Consider the following 21,152-nt stretch of genomic DNA (forward strand, 5'->3'; position numbering starts at 1 on the left):
ATGCCCTGTGTTTCAACTACAAAGACTTACCTGATTCAGCTGCCTTTGCAAACATTTTACTCTACACCAGACCATAACACAGCTCTTAATGGGATAGCATTTTCCAGTTTTTACAATAGATATGTTCCAAGGTTTAGTCTGGTCTTTGAAAAGCACTTTGAGACATTTGAATGGAGGGTGTGATGTCTCAGAGGCAGCAGTCCCACACTGAAGCCAAGCAGCATCCTGGCATTGGTACAAGTGCTGTGCAGGCACACAGAGCATCTTCTGTCCATGTGTGAAGTATGTTACCAATAAACATATTCCAGATAACATATATGAAGGCTAAATATGTATATGAGGATTGTAATTTGAACATCCTTTGTGTACTCAAAGTTTGTCAGAAGATTTCATTACCTTCTTAGAGACCACTGAGAAGACAAATTATTTTTCTGGAAGTAACTCTTGTACAAAAAAAGAGGTTCTGCCTTCATTTGTCTTAGTGGCTTGACTAGCTCTCTTACCTTATAATTGGAGATCATCTTTAGAGACATTTTTGGAAGTACTGTTCAAAAATTTATCCAAATATTTGGGTGATCAGTAAGATTTGAATTGAAATGCCTGTCTTGGTACTTGATTCTCAATCTATGAGATTAGAGATGGCCTCATAATTTAGATTTGTTCCAGCTGAAACAATTCTATACCACAGGTAAATTTTGCCAACTCATTTGTCTGTTTTCTAGATCACTAATAAATGTTCATCTGCAACAATGAACCTCTTTAGCATCTCACCCTTAATCATACACTATGTTGAAATTTGACCATTTAATCTTCATTCAATCCATGAAAAGGACACTGTGAGTCACTCTGATTACTTGATTTCCTTGATAACCTTCCATCACTGATCACCCATTAATCAGTGTCAGATCATGGTGTATGGCTAGAGAGAAGTGAAACTAAGAAGTTTGATGAAGCAGGGAGTTAAAGCCAATTAACATATTTTATATGTTAATTACATATAAAATATATTTTGGAGAGTTGGTTTTAGAATTCTTAAAACTGAGTTAAACAATAGAGGCAATCTTGTATTTTAATAAAGAAATGTATAAAAGCTGCTTTGAGTTTGACTATTACAGGAAAAAGAAAAGGTTGCCATGAAAAAAAACCAAACAAATAAACATCTTGGGGAGTTTCATGAAGAATAAAGCTGTTTTGAGCAGGATGCAAGTTACTGAGGCTGTCTGTCTTTCACCAGAACAAGAGGATAAGAATGTTTCCGAGTAAGTGTGAAATAATTGACTTCAACATTGCATTCTGGGTTCCAGCCTGTCAGGCTTTCAATCAGGATTAATAGCCAGGAATCCTCTTCCTTGTGATGAATGGTCCAGGAGCTCAATCTGGAACTCTTCAATGACAGATCCATGTCACGGTTTTGGAACAAATTCTTGGTGCCAATGGGCGCTGCTGCTCCTTAGGAAAACCATGAAACCTTCTAGGCTAAGGTACATGTTTGTGAACATAATGGATAAAGGAACTTTCCCTGGGCTCAGGGGGAATGCAAGCAAGCTTAGGTCTGTGCAAGACCATGGGATAATTTTGATTAGGAGAGCAGAGACTATTTTGCCACTTTTGTGCGTTGGTCTTTTGTTTTTGAGGAAAACTGGTGTCAGCTCCATTTGGTACTATAACATCAGGCCATCATCGCCTACTGTGTGCTCTCTGTTGTATGTAATAAGACAGTGTACAAAGATTTGAAATTAAATGTGAACTGTCAAACTGAGACTGGTTCTGTCAGAAGATGAAACTCTTCATTTGGTAAGGTGGGTGTATTTTGTTTTTTTTTTGGCTAAATGGCTGATCAAAATCTCAGCATGTTACCACACAGTGCATGCACAGAAAAAAAAGACTGTATTAGCTGTACCCTCCACCTTCACCCCAGAAGCATAGAAGAGCTGTTTTCACTTCCCCAATTTATTTGGCCTCTTTATAAGCTTCAAGAAGGACATCTAGATCATCTCCTAGTTTGTAGAACTTTCTTTTTTATCTTGAATATAGCATAATCTTGACATACATCTCTTTGCATGGCTCATGTCTGAATGTTGCTGCAGGTGTCGGTCACAGAGAACTACATAGAGTTTGTGTCCTCTGCACCAGTTTGTCATGTGCTTTTGGAACTACATTTTGGTAAAATAATAAAAGTATTCTCTGTATTGAAGATAAAGATTTGGTGCATATAAGGTAACAGTTATGAAGGCTGCTTAAGAATTTTGGTAGTATGTCAAGAAAATGTCTTTTTCATACTTTATTCAATGCCTGGATGAGCAACAGTGCTTGAACAGGTACTGAACATGAGGGCTGGACGTGCATTCCATAGGTTCATGTTCTGAAAAGAAGGTCAGTATGTGTAAAATTGAACTGACAGCCTGAAGTGGAAATGTTAAAGCATAAATAAATAAAACAGGGCTGTTAGAGTAATCAAAAATAAACTGTCTTAATTTTTTCTTTGCATAACTAACAGGCAATTAGCTTTCATTGACTCATGATGTGGAGAGTGATCGAGAGACAGACACTTTGCTTTGGTAACAGTCTGACAGTTGGGAAAAATGTTTTTCTTGTCAGTTGATTAGGGGTTAAATGAGCTGAATAAAATCGGTAATTTTTGCTGCTTTCCCCACTTAGTATAATAGCTATTATATGAAGCATTTTTCCTTACATTAGTTGTAATGACTGATTTTAACTGATTACTCTGTTGAAAGAACTGGTTTTGATTGACAAAGATGTCTCAAAGATGGTATTCCTAAGAGCTGCAAAGATGGTTGGTGCATATAGGACCTGCAATACCTTCTCCCTGCTACCCCTTTCCCCCATAGTTTAAGCACTTATTTGATGATCTTTAATCTACAAGAGTTTTAATTTATGGTCATCTTAGAAGTAGCACTTGGATGTAGGTTAAAATATACCATCTCTCTCCTAATAAAAACTTCAACCACGCTTTAGCACAATTGTCTGGAATACTGATGTGTAGGCAACTACTTGTGAGTTTTTGCCATGGTCATGTTTTGATAGAGGATGGTGGTTTTTGAGGCAAATAATCAGGCTCCTGGGTAAACAAGGTAATAGTGCTTCATCTGCAACAGAGGTGGTGAATTCATCTACTGTAGAGCTGCTGGCTGTGACTGTCTTACTGATGAAAGCAGCTTTTCAGAGCCCCTCGAAACGTGCTGTGCTATTTCACTTGTGACACTTCAAAGTATGTGATTGTGTGAAAGTCCTGGAGTGAAATGCCTTTTCAAAATTTTAGATCAAAAAAGAAATGCCAGAACATCAACAGGAAATAAAACATTTTTATTGAATATCTGTGTAATATGTATGTTAGTTTAACGACAATTGGAAAACTCTACTGTGGGGAGTCACTACACAAAGTGAAACAAAATATAAACCACCTCATCAAAAATGAAGGTAAAATACGGCTAAAGTTGTCAGCTCGCGGGCCACGAGCGATATGGCAGGATAAAACACCCCAAACATTTCTACAAGATACAGAGAAAACCCACACAGAGAAACACTCAAGCAGGCAGTAAATATACACAAAGGCAACTAGGATCTTTCTACAGCATCAGATTCTAATACTTCACACAGCTTTGTCAGAAAGGTACATGTGGCTTCTTTGAGGATGAAAAATGTCATCTTGGTCACATGGCAGGTTCAGTCTCTGAGAATCATTGTACCTTACAAACCAGTTCTAGGGTGACGTTCAGTCTGGCAGTGTAGGAAGAGAAAGCATTAAGAATACCTTAACACAATAAGTCAGTCCTGGCACTTTGAACCTGCAGCTATCCTGAATGAATAACTGAAAGCTGGAGACCATGAAGCTCCTAGGCTGGAAAGCTGACTGTCTACATCTTCTCTTTGGTGGGGTTTGGTCCTTAAGGATAAGATTTTAAAATATTCCAGCTTGATGCTTTGCATGTATGTGCCTGTTTCTATCAGAAAATGTCTCGCTTGTGTTTTTTCTATGTTTCATGTAAAAAAGAAAGAAAATGGATCTTGCTATTCTCACTTTCGGAGGTGGGGAGAGATACAGGCTTTTATTCTCCTCCCAGTAGTTTTACCCTCAAAGTACTGAAAATCAGGGGTGCTTGGCCCCTGATTGGATCCCTTCACTGACCTCTGAGATTGTCACACCTCTCCCAGAAGTAGAGCCTTGAGGAAGGCTGTGGAATTTAGTTTGCAGTGCACAGTTCTCTGATTACATTCATCTTTGTTAGACACAGAAGACTGATAAGAACAGTAACGGTTAATTCTCATGCCTCCCTCCAAAAGCAATAGCATTTCTCCATTTCTAGGGTCGTTTGCATTGCTGAAAATAATGAACTCTTCAAAGCATTATAAATATATTCACAGCTTGGAAAGATAAGCGAGGGGCCTCCAAGGATGGTACATGAGCTAGAAGTGATGCCCTGAATGACTTGATGAGATGGTGCAGCGGAGGGGCCATGCTGGGGAGCTGTAAGATGACTCTACGGGAAAGCAGCAGGGGCGAGGGCGCTTGGAAACGTAGAGTATTGCACAGGGCTTGACAAAATGCTGCGTGGTCAACCCATTCACAAGAGCATCCTTGTCCCCTGCATAGCTCTCCAGTTCTACATTGGTCCGTAACAACTGGAACTGCTTGTGCTATGCGTTCCTTCGGCAGTGCAGTAGAAGGGAATGGCAGTATTATTACAATATCACTACGGAATAAATTGATTGCTATCCACTGAGAAAACTACATTTCTAAGCACACACGGCAGTCACAGTGATACACAGAGCAGTCTTTCAAGACTCTTATGGAATGACTAATAGCTTCATAATAGTGCCATTTACTACATAATAACATTTAAAACATTTAAAAACTCCTCCTGAAACGAGCATCTAGTATACAGAAGAGGTTGCTTCAGTTTTCTAGAACTTGTTCTTTGTTTTCACTTTTTTTTTTAAAGGACAAATTAAAACTTAAGTATAAATAGTATATAAAAGGTCACTAGCTGTTCTCTTTTGGCTTACTTTGAAGTGCATTTAGAACTATGGCTAAATTTTGTCATCTTCTGATGGGATTACAATACTGTCTGTTTACCATGAAACTATTTTGTATAATAAACTCACACGGCTGTGTCTAAAAAATATTCTGCATTCCTTCTAATCTGAGTTAGTATCATAAAATATTTTGTTACAAAGTCTAATGTGCAAACTCATTATAATGTGAAATCGTGGATGGAATTCACAGTATGCAAATTTTGTATAAAGGTGATAATGGAGAGCTACTCTTGTTTTCATGGCAGCGTTTTACTACTGCTGCATCTCCCTCTTCCCACTCCCTGCACAACTTCTGCAGTGGTCTGTCTTCATATGTTAGATGAAATTGTTGCCTCCTGTGGAACTGCTTCCTCAACTTTCAATCTAAACCCATTTCAGTCTGTTATGTGTTTGTTTTGGAATATATACAAAAAAACTATATCCTGGCTTCTGGCTACATCTCCATGAGGTCAGCCATGGAATTGCTCAGATCATGCTAAGTTTCCTGTGAAAGAAGTCTACCCAATTGGATTTGCCCCTCCAAGATTCACTGTGGACGTGAAGTGTGTTATTAGGATGGTCCAGTTGAAAGCTCAGATTTAAGTTGTCCTTTAAGATGTCAGTGTAACACTACTAGTGCCTTACAAGTTGGATTATTTTTTTCTGGAATGCAGACGATACAATAGTTACCCTATAATATAGTATCAGCTCTCCTACATCTCAGTCAATTTACATAATTTAAAATAGAACATCTTATTAAAAACATCTAGATATACACAGATTAGGAAACGCTTACAACATACAAATACACAAACTAGAAATAAATTCTCAGCATACTGGTGTATATATACAACTGTGTGATACAATAAATAATTTCTGTCATGCTCTATCTACACATCATATTGCTTAAAAGAAGAGTAGATCTGGGGTGGGCAGTGGTGAAATGAAGTGCCTTTAAAAGGCTCTCTACATTTAAAGTTGTGCAAATTAAAATGGGAATTTTAAAGTACAACTGATCTGTGTCAGGAACACATGGCTGGAAATGAAAGGACCCATATTACTGAGGTATTTACAGATACTGGCTAAAGAGCACTATGTGGGCAAATGCAGAAAGGCTTCTTCTTCATCTTTTTCTTTTTCTTCTTCATAATTTAATTTAATTTAATTTAATTTAATTTAATTTATTTCTTGACTGCCAGCATGGCATCTACCTCCTCCTCGGGCTGTAGGGTGTGCCACTGTGCAATGGGCCGCCGGGGGTTGGCCAGCATGTCTGACCAGTGCCGCAGCTCCGCGCCGGTGCTGTTGTAGCCCACAAAGACTTTCCCGATGGCATCGTTCTTGCCAATCTTGTCATAGTCCAAAACAGTCACAACAATTTGCACTTTCTGTAATGAGAGAGAGAAAGAGCAGTGAGCATGACAGTAAGGGGAAGGTTGGCAGGGATGAATGTGGGGACAGCCAGCCATGGAGAAGTCATGAAGGGGGAAGTGTGTGACAGCTGGCGTGGATTCCCCTAATGAGAAGCAAATCCAAACTTCTGGTTTTGCTTCTTGTGAGCCTTCCAAATAAAATCAGCTTTACAACCTCCCTGTTAGCTTGAAACTTGCCCCCTTGCATTGAATAACTTCATATAGAAATAGAGGTTGTTTGTTTTTCCTTTAACAGATTAACAACTTATGGGTAAATTAATTCAAAAGTGCAATTTTACACACCCTTATTTTTTAAGTAAATAAGTTAACAACTAATGTTCTGAAACGGCTCTATGTTTGCAATGCTGTACTCTATTCTGTTAGTTGTTTTTCTACTTCTTAGCAACTCTTACCCATCCATCCAGTATGCTAGTCAGGTATTTTCAGATAAATTCAGAAGATGGCCCTTAAGGTTACTATGTACATAGACACACGTGTTCTCATCTCTACGCACGTGTGTGTACTTGTACATACATACAAGCATGTGTGTATACCCTGTATATTCTGTGTATTCACAGAGAAATCTAGAAAACAGGCTGGGTGCTTAAGGGAGTTGGAATGGATGTTTAAACCCCTGGTGTCTTGGGGCTCTGACACACTGGCACGGACTATAATGAGCTGATGCTGGAGTGCCACTTCTATAGGAATGGTGACCTCTGGTAAACAGGGTTAAACAAGTCCCACATGGTCTGTGAGCCCATCTGTCACAGCACACAGACAATTTTCCATCCATTTAGGCTGGGGCACACTGGGAGGTGTTTGAGCCAGGCATTTATGTTTGTAGTTGTGTGCACGTACACACTATTCTCATCTTTCAGGTCTCTAATATTTGTCAAAAGAGCATAGACAGCTATTCCTTCACTGGAGTGTTGTTCTTCCCCAACAGCACCTAAGACTTGCACAGTCTTGGGCTGATTTTGCTAAATTTTAAACACTTCTCCTTACAGAGCTTTATTTTTAATGATGAACATACAGTTCTTTTCCTGATTCCAGTGCCAGCTTCCTGAATAGAAGGAAGAAATTTCCTGAAACACTTTTCCAGAAGGATCTCCTATTCTCTAGAATTAGGTTTTTGATATATCTACAATCTGGACCTCTTACTAGAATGATTAATTTCAGGGCTTGCAGTAGCATTATCTTGTAAAAGTAGCAAGACCAGGGTCATGAGATTTATTTTATAAAGTCCATTTCCTTACAGGATTGTACAGTTCACTGAGCCAGAGAAAGAGATGATTCCAACAGGCACCAAAGTATTTATATAGTTGCTGATGACAAAAGTATACATCGAACTCAAGATTTTCCCTCCCCAGAGCACTCATGATAAAAGGCAATATTCTGAAGCAGGTATTTCTAGGTGCCAGAATTACATTTCAGTGTTGCTGTTTGCAATACACTCTCTTTTAATGCTACCTCCCTAAATGAACACTTCTGTTTTAGAAGCATGGTACACTCACAGATATAAAAATTAAGCATGAGACTATTTTTTTACACTACAAAAAATGCTTGCCTGCTGCACCTAGAAGCTTGGGGATAGTTATTACTGGATTTTTTTTTTTTTAATGTTAATTATAAGACAAAAATGAGCACTGTAAATGAAGGACCCTTTTCCTTGCTCTACAAAGATGTAAGAACAACCAGCTCGGATAATTAACTTGGAGATGATTCTCCCCTCGTGATCTCTGAACTAAACCTACAGAGAAATGTGAGCATCTCTTTGCCTTTGTACTACATATTAAAGGAGCAGCTGCATGGCAAAACCCAAGAGGTGCTAGTAGAAAGCCCTGCCTCTCCTAATAAACACTTGGATTAGCAGTTTCCATGGTGTGATTAAGCCCTTTGGACTGAGAGGGCCTGGGGACACCGCTGCCTACAAAGGCAGTCTGTTTTGCATGTGGCAAAATACGTGCCTGATGTGCTGGTAGCAACAGGATTTGACTTTCCTAGTAATGGGGTTCTCCCATTACCCTTGAAGACATCACTTTCTTTCTCTTAAGAGCCTGAACCCATAGTCACTTTTAAATTGCTGAAAATGTTAATGCTTGGCTCCTTTAAAATTATACAGATGTACTGTTATTGACCTGCTTTTCCCTCCATGACCTCTCTTTGTTCTCCAACAATCAAGAAACTTGTTTAACCATTATTTTTTGACAATGAAAGTTTGCTTAATGACTTTTACATGAATAACACATAAGTCACATTGATTCCTACCATATTGTCTAAATATAACATTTAAAATGTTTTTCTAATGATGAAATCACTTCAGTATCCATGATGAAGCAACTTCTAAATTTAGTCTTTTATGACTAACTCAAAATACATTGGCAAATGACCAAAGTCCATAATTGCAGATTTAAAATTGGGGCTATATAATAGTCAAGTAGATAGCTAAAAAAGTCATTCTAATAAACTTATAAAAAAAAAAAAGAAGGCAAAAATTTAAACCTCTAAACCACAATACTTTTAAAATAAACTATATCCACCTCAAAAAATGAGTTAGAATTAGAAGGCAAAATGCTCAAGTACCAAGAATGCATCTAACAAAGGTGCATGCCAAAGCTTTGACAGGGTAATTTGGAGAAAACCATTCCAGCTCCTCAATCCTGTCCCTATTTGGAAATCAAGATACTTGTTGCCTAAACTGCCACTGGATTTGATTAATCTTGTTTTGTCTCTAGGTCTTTGATCCTTGTTATGAAATCTTTCACAAGCACACAGACCAACTTTCATTAAAATCAAGGGAAATTAGCCCCCTCTGGATTTCCTCCTTTTTGATTCCTAGAATCCATAGACACCTGTTCATGCAGTAGGGCATGAAGAAATTCTAAATGGACAAGTGATGCATTAAAGTCACTGTGCCCATGCTTCACCTTGTCCAGTTTTGTTATCTTTTTTAGTACCAAGTCAGAAAAATGCAAGCACAGTTTTACTTGAAAGGTAGGACTTGGCTCCTGGGCTTCTCTCCAGCCCATTTGCTAACAAAATCCAAGATACAAAATGTGGAAATCCATACTGTACTCTCATCTAATGAAGAGGGCGCTCTAAGTTTTGTCCGAGGAATTTAAATACATTGAAACTTTTAAAACTACAAGTTTAAAAGCAGGGCACCTAATTTATACCATGACTTCTCTTACAATCCACAGAAGGTATTCAGAGATGTTTTAAATGACAGTCATTTAAACTGGGAGGCTCCTGAAAGGACACTTTCCCCACTCAGCTCCACCCAGAAAAGCTGTTGTGTTGCTTAACATCTCCATAGTCCTGGGGCTCCATGGCGAGGTGAGAAGCCAGCATGGAGTTCTTTTCCCACATGCTTCCTGAGATGGTTAAAAAAAGCTTCTCTCTTGAGATAAAAGACAGTTAACATCAAAAGAAGTTAATTCTCCCTCGTGAGAGATGGCTTGTCTCCCAGTAGCTCAAAGATAGGGAACTGAATCCCTGGAAAAAAGTTACACGATGCTTTGTCCTGTTATTTCCCACTGCTAATGTAGGTGACTTCCATCTCACTCTGCTGACTCCTGAGACTTAATTTTAGGTACTGAGCTCTGGAAGTAGCATCTGGACAACTACTGGAGCTCTCCTGAGGCACTAAGAGAACAGGTACTGCAGTACTGACCCCTGAGATTCTCAATGCCTTCTTCCAAGGGAAAAAGTTTTCAAAGTGTAGTGAAGAACTGTAAACAAGGTTTGTAAGAATTAGGTGTTTTACTTTAAGGGGGTATTATAGTGCTTTCAAAAAACAGGGCAAATAAATGCACATGGAACACAAATTTATCTGATAATGCCAATTTATTATTTTAAATAATTTAGGGAAAAATGTTATATACGGTTTTTCTTTTATCTCTATACCTTTTTGCTGGCACTTTCCTTCACTATTTTCCTGTGGATTTATTTTTCCCCCAAATCCATTTCTGTTAATAGAAAATGTCAGTTATCCATTTCTCACTGATGAATCAAAGCTTCCTAAGTACTTCATATTTTATAATTTCCCTCTTGAAGCAGTCACACTCATCTAATGTAGCACAGGGCTGGCACCTAGGTGCTAATGAAGGCATGCACATGTGATAATTAACAAGATTCCTGTTAAATATTTATAAGGGCTGAGAAATGGAATGCAGAGGAAAGACAAAACACTGACATTACCTGAATTTGCTCGAATGGTACTTCAAAGCTGAAAGACTCGTTGTAGTAGGGATTCAGAGTGTTCTTTTTAATTGTAGTCTTTTTCTTCTTCAGCCTCTTACCATTCTGCATCAGATGGATCTTCACATAGGGATCTAAACATTCAAAAGAAGAGGCAGAGCTAAGGAGTGTTCAGTGTGTTTTCTACAAATTTTAATCCCATACATGTAAGAGTAGATTTAAAAAAAAACCCGACGACATTTACAGCTTGTATTTAAACAAGTTCTTAATTTCTACTACAGAAAAACTCTCGTACAATTGTGAAGCATTCTTGATGGGAAAAGGTACAAAGTATTTATTGCATTATCTCCTTAACATCATGAAGGTGGAGTAAATTCCATCTAACTTTGTTCCAGAGCTTATTAACCATCCTGCAAGCATTTCTTAGCAATGGTTTGTGGGTGGTTTTCCGAAGACCAGTGAGTGCTGCCAAATGCACACAGCAGGTACAGAGTTGGCATGGCCAGATGCTCTACAACCACCTAGCAACTATTCCCATCACTCCCTGGGCAGGTGCTGTGTCATGGTTTTCCTGTCCTCTGACCTCCCTGGTGAGCTGTGATTGGCAGGAAAGGACTCTGTCCCTTCAATACCAGCCCTCTGCCCCAGTGCTGCAGATAGCCAGAGCCCATGGGGGCTGCAGTGCTGGTGTAAATTTCAGATTGGCTTTGCCACTCTCTACTGAATTCCATTGTCATTTCAAATGACTTCCAGTGGCAAAGGAACTCATTTGGTATCTAATCAGATGTTCCTTGTGCGAGCAAATCTTTCCTGGACGTTACAGCGCTGATGAGGTGTCTCACTGATAATTTCAATTCAAGTTTTGCCTGCTTAAAAGAATAGCACTGTGAGTTCTTAATCCATTACATGAGAGTGAACTAACATTCCTCCATGGAGCTGTTAATTAGCAGTACCATCACTGTGTTCAGCTATTTTTCTGTTTAGGCTTACTACAAAGCAACATTTGAGGCCTCTCAAGCTACTGGAGTCACTTGATCACAGTCTACAGTTCCTTGGAAGGAAGACAAATTTTGGTAGTAGATTCTTCAAGACAGCAGAGAAGGGTATAAAAAGATCCAATGGCTGTCAGAAGGCTGTTAAAAGACTCAAAGTTCAAACAGAAATTAAATCTGGGTAGGTTTACGTATCAGGCAAGATGGGATTGTAAGGGTTCCTTGTGGCTGCACAATTTATGAATTAAGGAGTATCATATGAGGAGTAAAATGCTAGCAAAAAGCCAACAGAGGTTTATTTCTTTTTTAATACTGAGAGGAACATCATTGCACACAGGGTTTTGAAGATGGAAAGGAGGCAAATCTGGCCTTCTTCAACAGTGGTTGGTACTTGAGAAAAACTCATCACTTTCGCTGAGGCTCCATGCAAAATGCAAAATTGTGCTAACTTCAAAATGATGGTTTAGGTATACCTAATATATACACTAAGAAAGATTAGTAGTCAATGAGTCAGTGGTAGAGTGTTAAAAATGAGAATGAGGTAAGATGCTGTAAAGATATAATTTGAGTTACCACACTGGAAGGCTAAACAGTACAGTAATATATTATTATTAAGGGCATTAGAACAGAATAATTTATTAAAATAAATGCAGGTGATATAAGCCAATTCTTCGCTGATCTGTGCCTTTGCACAGACAATATACACAGGTTTGATGATTATTCATATGTCCTTAAGGAACTGTGAAGTAAGATTTATAAAGGGATGCAGAAATAGTCCTATATTGATAACAAAATCCATATTCTGGAGAAGAATATTTTTAAACTAGAAATCAATGTATGTGGATGCTTGTAGATCTATGAGTACATTAATTTTACATTATTTGCTTCTACAGTTTCTATCTTTATGCTTTTATTAGAGGAAAACCTGACCTAGACAACTCACAGCCATGGGACAAGACCCACAAGATAGGTTTCTGTGGTTTCTTTTCAAGTCCTGATCAATTTCTTCTGTTTGTCAGTCTGGGGAGTTGAGTAAGGCTCAGTCAAATGCCAGTTGTTTAGTAGGAAAGACCCAGAGGTGCCACTGTAGTGCAGAACTGAGTGGCAGAGGTACCAAATGGAGCACAGAATGGGGAGTAACATGATAAAATAATCCAATTTTCTTTTATCTGAGGGTAAAATTGTCATGCCAATCCAAACAGAAACCTATCACTTACCTAAAACCATGTTCCTTCTTTTCTTGTTTCACAGGAAAGCATTATATAAATTTACTCATCACAAACATTTAAAATCAGAACAGGGTGTCCAGCTCAAGTAAGTGGGCCATAGAGAGGTTTCTAAGAGACCTTTGAGATTTTGTCTGAATTTATCCTCATTAGATGGTATATCCACATCCTTGTTTTTGAAGTATCCTGGTCCTAATTCTCCCCTCTCCTCACTATTCTGTGTCCCATACATGGGCCCTGCTACCACTGCACCATCTTCACTTACATTCTCCCATCTTGCACAACTTTAACTCCCTCATCTCCCCAGTAATCTATCTGCTTGCACTCTACACAGAAAACCTGATACCTAAGCACAGACTTTCTTGTGACTTCATGAATAAATCTCTGAAAAAAGACAGATTCTCTTCCACTAAATAACAGAAACCGAACTGCTTGGAATCAATTACTGGAAGAAGGGATGATAATCTAAAGAAAGTAGAACCTCTGGGAAGTGCCAGTCTCCAGTGATTTTTGTGAGATAAGGTTTAGCGTTAATGGAAACATCTCTCTACTTGCAACACAACCTCAGTTCTGGCCCCATTAGTCATGCTGAGTAATACTTTAACATGCAAATAGTCTTACTGAAGAACTGAGACTAGTAAGGATGAACTGATATTGCAGCCTGCAATGATAAATTGCCTGTTAAATGCTGAGCCTGGTCATAAAGGGCAATGCCAATGAAAATAAGCATTTCTCTTTATATACCCTGGATAGTTATTCTAGAGTAAATATTTCTTTATTATATTTATATATTATAAATATATTAAAATATTTGTATTTATAGATATATTTATAGATAATATACAATGTATATATTAAAATGCATATTAATATATAATTAATAAATTATATTAATTTTATTTTTAGGTAGATACAGTCAAATAGATTGATCCCCAGAATATTCACTTCTCTCCATGGCTGAACATCGAAGTATTTTTAACGAGTTTGATTCCTTTCAAGTAAACTGGGACCTAGTACCACATTACATCCACAGCTATCTCTGGATGGGCCACACCCATCTATCCGAGACAAAAGATGTTCCACCCAGATGTCCCTCGTTGAAGGAGACAGAATAGCTTTGTGCCCCTTGCTTAATAATACATTTTAACCAGTATGTGGGACTGAATAAAACTGTTCTGCTTATTCCCTCATTAACAGTCTACCCAAGGTCGCTAAAAAGATGTACAATTCACAACTAATTGTGCATTGTGGATCTCACAGTAATGTCTCAATGGAGGCTAGCTGAACTGCTTTTAAAGCATGGGGGAACCAGCTGACACATTTTGTTTTCCTGAAGTTTGCAGTAAGATGCCAATACATTATTTAAGAAGTAATCGACATGGTATGTAATACCAAGATTTCTACAGTAATCTGGACCATGAGGCATATATATATATATATATACACACACATATATATGTATATATATAAAATGGAAAAGTACTACCACTCAAAAGAAGAAAATTGTGGCAAAAGATAATATGCCAGGAAAAGATAGAACTAAAGAATGACTGTTTTTCAAAGGTTTTTAAGATAAGAAATGTTAAGAGGGGTAAGTAGCTAATGAAAAATAGTTTTCCACATAGGTAGGAGAGAATTCAGCACACAAATTTCCATTTCAGTGGGTAACAGAAAAAAAGCATCAACAACATAGTCAGCTTGGGATGGTTTTATTACAATAGCTTATTCTGAATGGAAACAGAAGGATAGTGCCCATCCTTTCTAAAATAAAATAAAGGCTTCTGCAATCTAATCAAAATATGAAAAGGAAGGCATTTACAAGTTGATAAATTTGAAAAATACCACAGGGATAATACTGGAATTGATTGTGTGTGGAGTTACAGTCCCGAGGCTGTGGGCAGGGGGAGCTTAATGGTTTGAAGAAAAAAGTCCCATGCAGGTCTGTGCAGTGAGATCAGAGAAAACCCTCTACAAGGGTAACATGATTAACAGGAAAAAACGTGAGCCAGAACAAACTAGTCATAGATACAGCTGAATAGTTTCATATGACAAAACACTGTAATAAGATGTTCTCAACTAAAATGTAGAAATGGTGAAGAAATACGGTGCCAGAACTGCCTCCAGCTGTATTTTTGTCTTCAAAATGTTCAGGATAACTGGGTGCTCATTAGCACGTGTTTTTTTCCATCAGAAGAAAATTTATGCACAATCCATGCCAAGGCTCAACATCACTGACATTTAGAGCAGAAGTGTCAGCAGACAGTGGAGCTTCCATTCCAGGAAGCAGAATGAATTCATGAAGAGCTTGGAAATTGATTCAAGAGGTAAAGAAAATGAGGTTTGGAAATGCAGCTTTACAAATTTCTGTGCAAATGCAGTTAGGACAGAAGTGACACGCAGGGTTCATTGTTAGTTCCAGGCTAAAGAGCCACTCTCATCCTGGAATGCAGCAGCGCGGTGGAAAGCCAAGGAAACACCTAAGCCAGGGGCTTAGACCAGAGCTTGGGGCAGGGTCGGTACTTCACCCTTAGCCTGTTCCACTTCTGTGCAAACACGTTTCAGGTGAAGTTCTCCTGGCCAGCAGTGGGGAAAACAGCCATTTAATACAGCAAACAGCCTCACTGTATCCGGGATGGAGGCCGGCAACACCTGCGTACCTCTGGAGAGAAACAGCAGCACAGGCCAGAGCTGGGCTATGGAAAGCGGAAGGGCTCTAAGAGCAAAGCAAAACAGGAAAAACTTTGCTGGGAGTTCTCACAGATTTGCTGATTTTTCCCAAGAACCATGGGACACGCTCCCGCTGTGGGCATATAAACCCTTCCTCCCAAGGGAGAGGGACAATTCACACGATGCCTGTGGCATCCAGGCCATGGATAGTTTCCCCTTACTTTTTCTGTTCTGTTTACTCATGTTCAGATGAGAGCAGAAAAAAAAATCTCTGAAATAATGAGTTTAGAGTGATACTGGATTTTCTCAGCTAGTATTTTTTCAAATGAATGGAAAGCTTTGAATGGGAAGGAAAGCCAGAGCAGGAAAAAAACAATATATGGTACGATGACTAAGAAGAAGCACAAGTACCTTCCACATTGCATAAAAATTATAGTTTATATTCACTGAGACAAGCTGTTGGGCCTTCTACCTTCCTCCACAAATGAACAAATGAAAGTTAGGACATTATTTTTAAGAAGCAACTGATGTCACAAGAGAAACATTGGAAAACACTCACAGTGGAAACAGTTCTCTTGGCATAAACTATATGGTTTGTAAGGTTTAAAAAATCAGATTTCCTTAAAAATAGAACTTTTTTTTTTTTAGATTTGCTACATAATGTCCAATCCTCAGCTAATACTGATACTTTTTTACTCTCATCACACTTTCAGCAACACCACCAGGCTGAAGATTACTTGATGTTATGGGCCAAGTCTTCAGCAGTTGCCTTGAGATGAGAAGTGAGTACCAAAAGCTATTTGGTGTAGGTTCCTATGCAGCATCCATGCCAGTCCTGACCCCAGCAAAACACGTTTTAAAATCCCTTTTACTAAGGGAGCTGAGGATTGAGTGGTGGAGACTCTCCCAACACCAGCACCAGTAGGTGCTGACTGTCGATGGGGTTGAGAAGTTGCATGCAGTCCATCCAGAGGGACTGTCAGGAAGGTCATGAGACCTGTGAAAAGTTTAAAAAGTTCCTATCACAGTTGCCAATGTCTGTCTGTGCCATGGAGGGATGCTCCGGACCCAGTGCACACTCACAAAGCATATTCAGGCTCTTTTGGGCTGATATGTCACACTGTAACAAGTTAGGCGACTTTATATTATATATTTCCACCAGCATCTTTAAAAGAAGATGCTGTAAGACTGGGTAATTTATAAATGAAAGAATTTTAAATTTCATATTCAATAACATTAGACAGATTCTCACAGGAATAATGGAGTCCAGGAATCCATTTATAGTGGGTAAGAAGGCGGTTGGTATCTGTAAATGTAACAATAGCCTGCCTAGAATGAAAAGAGTTAAATGGAGAGTGTAGCAGAACAATCTCAAAATAACAACTCTTCACTGGTGTGCAGTTTTATAAACATCAAGTTGCTGCTGAAATGCTGAATTCAGAGAACCAGGGAGCTTTGAGAAGGAGGTGCTGTAAAACTGACAGACAACCAATGATTCCCTCACCAAGAATCCCAAACTGAGGTTGCTGAACATGTAGAGCTGACAGCGGAAGCAGAAATGTTCACAGTGGCCTAAGGGCTATTCAGCCATCTCTTGAGTGTGCAATTCCACCCACAGAGCTTCCAACTGGAACATAACAACAAATGTTACAGTGCCAGATGGGGAAAACAGCAGAAAATGGGAGGGGAAAAAAGAAAAAAACAAACAAACAAAAAAAACCCAACAAAGCAATGCCAAAACTCTTATTTAAAAACCAGCACAAATTAGTGCTTATGAGCTTATGATTAACTTCACTGCCAGAGCAAGGACAGTTGATCTTTCGGTTGTATCCAAGGGGTTCATTTCAGCACAGTTACACAAAGGCAAAACAGTTTTATAAAGCACAACAAATGTGGGTTGAACCAACAGAAAAACGCACCTTGAATTTTGGCTGTGGGTAAACACAGAGTACTCTTGTGGAAAAGCAAAGCTACTCAACCAAGCACGTTGTAAATGTGATTACATGGAAACTACATGCAACAAAGCAGTAAACCTTGTTCCCCTGTATTTGCACCAAAAGGGGAGGAACTGACTGCTCATGAAGCTTGAATGTAGTGAGGAGGGGGAGAGACAGCACGGCATTGTAAAATTGTAACGTACTGGAGAAGGGCACCTGCAATCTTGGATAACAAATTAAGAAATAAAAATGCATATTGTAATACCATGCTTGTATACAAGGAGAAAGAATACAACAGTAGCTAAGGTGAAGGAGGTATTGATATCAAATAGTGGGAAGGTATTAATCTGAGCTGCTGATACGGGCAGACTCTCCAGGACAGGAATTCAGACTGAAACCAAAGCAAACTGGCAATACCTCAGGCAGCAAATTCCATAAGACTGCTGAGTTAGAATTTAGGTAATGCCTTTTGATGATGTAGAAAAAAAAAAAAAGATAATTTTTTTATTTATTAAATTAATGGCAGTGAAAATGCCAGAAGATAATACATAGAGGCTTAGAGAGATTCAAAAGATTGTCCTCAAGTGAACTGGGGGGGGAGGGAAGGGGGAATACACATGGACTGAGGAATAACAGCAGGCAGAAGAGTGAACAGAGAATCAGAAGCACAGATTACAGAATAATCCAAACAACCCAAGTTAAAAAGCAGTTATTGTGGGATGTCTTAGCTGAAAAAACCAGGAGCTTGGGCATGTAATGATGTTCTGCACTGGACTCTCAGTGAGTGCCTTGAAGCCCTCCAGAGCTGGGCTGGTTTGTGGGCAGAGCTGCTCCACCTCCCTGAGGCACACAGTGCTGAGCTGGACTGAATGTCAGCATGGCACTATTGTGTCGTGATTGTCTTTGCATGGAAAAAAATGAATATACCCTGCTAAGGGGTAATCTGAGTGCTCTTCCACAGAGGATTAGAAGTAATGCACTCACAACCAGGAAAAGTCAGCAATAAAGGCTGTCTAAAAAAACCACTGAACTATCATATTGTTTAACCATGAAAGTCTTCAAATGCAGCAAACCCAGTTGGCCCTGTATTCCATCCATACTCTCATGGGCCAAAATAACATTAGGCGAGCTGGGAGGAGAAGCAGAGGACAGAAAAAATAGAAAAGCAAAGCAGCAAGGAGTTTTATCTACCCATGATCATCAGGGTAGGAAACACCCAATTACCTTAGCTCATACAAATGAGTCACCAGAAAAATGTAAGACAATATACTGCAAAATAATTCTGACGCTTTTAGTAAAAATCTAGCACTGCCACTTATAAATAGCTTCTCTCATCCAGGTAAGCTCTCAGTCCCAGACAATGTGAAGTATTTTTTTTTTATGCTGATGATTAAACTAGAAATAGCACAGAACTAATACTGCAGGAATGCTGCAGTAAAGAAGGCATAGAAAATATAGTGCTACAACATCAGTATCTACTGGTAAAGCAGCCTGATCTGAACTCTTCACAGCTGAGAAATTAACCCTAGTTACGCTTTATCAAGGTTGATATTTATTTTAAGAGCATATAAAGACTTCCAAACTACATTTCATTTATCAGTGGCTGCATGCATAAAGGGATTCATCAAGTCCTCAGTCTCAACTTGAAATAATATTCAGTACTTTTCTACTTGTGAAGTTTATATAGATCCTAGTTCTCATTTTGTTTTCATTAGTTTTCTGTTGTATTTGAGCTTCAAGGAAAGAACCATAAATGGAAGGAAGCGGGTACATGAATGTAGTCTTGCTTTTAGCCTGCAAAACATGCATTCAAAATTACTTGGAGAAAATACTCAACAGCTCTCTTTCCCCTCCTATTCCTGCCTCCCAACACATCCAGCAGGATTTTGGGAATTCATACAGGCTACTTGTGGCACCTAAATTTAGCGTGACATAGAGGATCAAACTCTTTATTGTCTCAACACACAAACCACCCACCCCATATACAAAACCTAAGGTAACACACAATACAGTTAGTTTTTTGAACCTCTTTACACACAGAGGCCACAAGAAACCTTTTCTTATTCGCTACTCAGAGCCATGGCTAAGGACAAGCTTAGTTGATGGGCTTCCTGGTGGTGAGAAGACTCCTGGAACACTGCAAGGCAAGAACTACATCTGCTCAGGGAGTGGAAAGGGCTATTCTGGATTATGTTTTCCAGTATTGTTGGGATAACTGGGTTTTTTGGTTTTTTTTTGATTAAATTTTATCACAGTAAGGAAAAGGAGATCAAAAGCAGATTTTATTGGGATGGCCAATATCTTTGTCTTAATCCCATCATGAGAAGTTACAAGGTAGGTTAATTTATCAGCAATTTCAACTGAGTTCAGCTAAATTTTATCTGTTTTCCGAACGTAAAAGCTGAGTGAAAATCTAATTTTTAGAATACCCAACCCCCTGGATTTTAAAAGCCTGAAGGTCAGATTTTTGAGTTGAGTACTTGCAGAGGAAGGGCTGGGAGGCTGCACGCCTGCTCACATTCCTATTGATTACACACAAGGAAAAGCAGTGACCTGAAACTTAAGGCAAATTTTTCCATAGACAAGAGTAACATTGAGATTATGTTTACTGAAGAGTCATGGAAGAGCTGAAGTCCTTGGGAGAACGAACTGTTTACTTTGTTTTTTAACTCCAGACAAGTTACAAGAAAGAACAAGATGAGGAGTCATTTAAGAGCTAAGATTAAAGGAAAAGAACAAGCGTTCAAGGCCAACAGTATCTGCATTAGGAAAACTCTGCTGCTGAGAACATTAGTCCTGCTATAAGACAAGAGGACAGATAACTTGAAAAATGGTGCCATTAGGTGAAAGATGGAAGTATTTATAACACGACCAATAGCTCATGCCCCAAATTCTTCTTCAAATTGCCCTAGTAAGTCAATAATACAAATGGATATTTGACTGACATGTTCACCACTGACTCTACACGACTTTAGTATAAAAGTGAGTCAAAGGAGACACAACCTTTCAGAAATCCAAGGATACATGATAGTTTTCAGCTCAGATACCTGCTACAAATTTCTACAGCAGATAGCCAATTTGGTATGAAAGTGGTGGAGTGTGCTTCACTGACAAACCAGATTGAATCTGGGCAGCTCAGCATATTCCTGCCTGCTACTCCATTGAACAAGATCTTCATGCAGCCTAGTGTGCTTGTTTTGCATTAATTGACATTTGGGGAGGAGGAAAAAAGCCACCCACGGAAATTATTTTTCTGAGAGAAGATGCTAAGAGCTTCCTCTGTGCCTGGCAAAAACCAATAGCTAGCTAGCTCTGAGAATTGACAACTTATTAAGCTATTAAGAAGCTAGATCTGCCTCTGTAAAATCTCATCTTAAAGATGGGCAAGCCTGGGAAATCTCTCTCTTGCTTCAGCCTTTGAAGAGGTATCTGGGAGCCAGTCAGGTCAGCCCCATCCTGCCGTGGCCTGCATGGCCTGGCTGGACCCCAATGGTGGCTGGGCCATGGCTGCAACATCTTGCACCAAGCCCTGTACCGAGCTGGGGTCTGTTGGGCGCCAGGAGCGGCTCTGGGCCGGGCCAGGCCCCATCCACCACGGCCTGAGCAGCTGCGGGGCAGACGGAGGGAAAGCCGTAGAGCCACAGCTGGAATCGAAGGGAGCAGGGGCCAGTGACAGCCATGCAG

General features: G+C 39.2%; 1 protein-coding gene across 1 annotated transcript in view; it reads right to left on the minus strand.

The window, feature by feature from the left end:
* Positions 1-6,215: 6,215 nt before the first annotated feature.
* The window catches only part of LOC131573767 (synaptotagmin-1-like), a 333,607-nt gene continuing 318,670 nt past the window's right edge, over positions 6,216-21,152 (minus strand). The window contains exons 10-11 of the mRNA XM_058827998.1: positions 10,647-10,780; positions 6,216-6,422 (exon numbers count right to left, since the gene is read on the minus strand). Of these exons, the coding sequence (XP_058683981.1) occupies positions 6,216-6,422; positions 10,647-10,780 (341 nt within the window). The remainder of the gene's footprint in view (positions 6,423-10,646; positions 10,781-21,152) is intronic.

The sequence above is a fragment of the Poecile atricapillus genome, chromosome Z (assembly GCF_030490865.1).
Source record: "Poecile atricapillus isolate bPoeAtr1 chromosome Z, bPoeAtr1.hap1, whole genome shotgun sequence".
NCBI lineage: Eukaryota > Metazoa > Chordata > Aves > Passeriformes > Paridae > Poecile > Poecile atricapillus.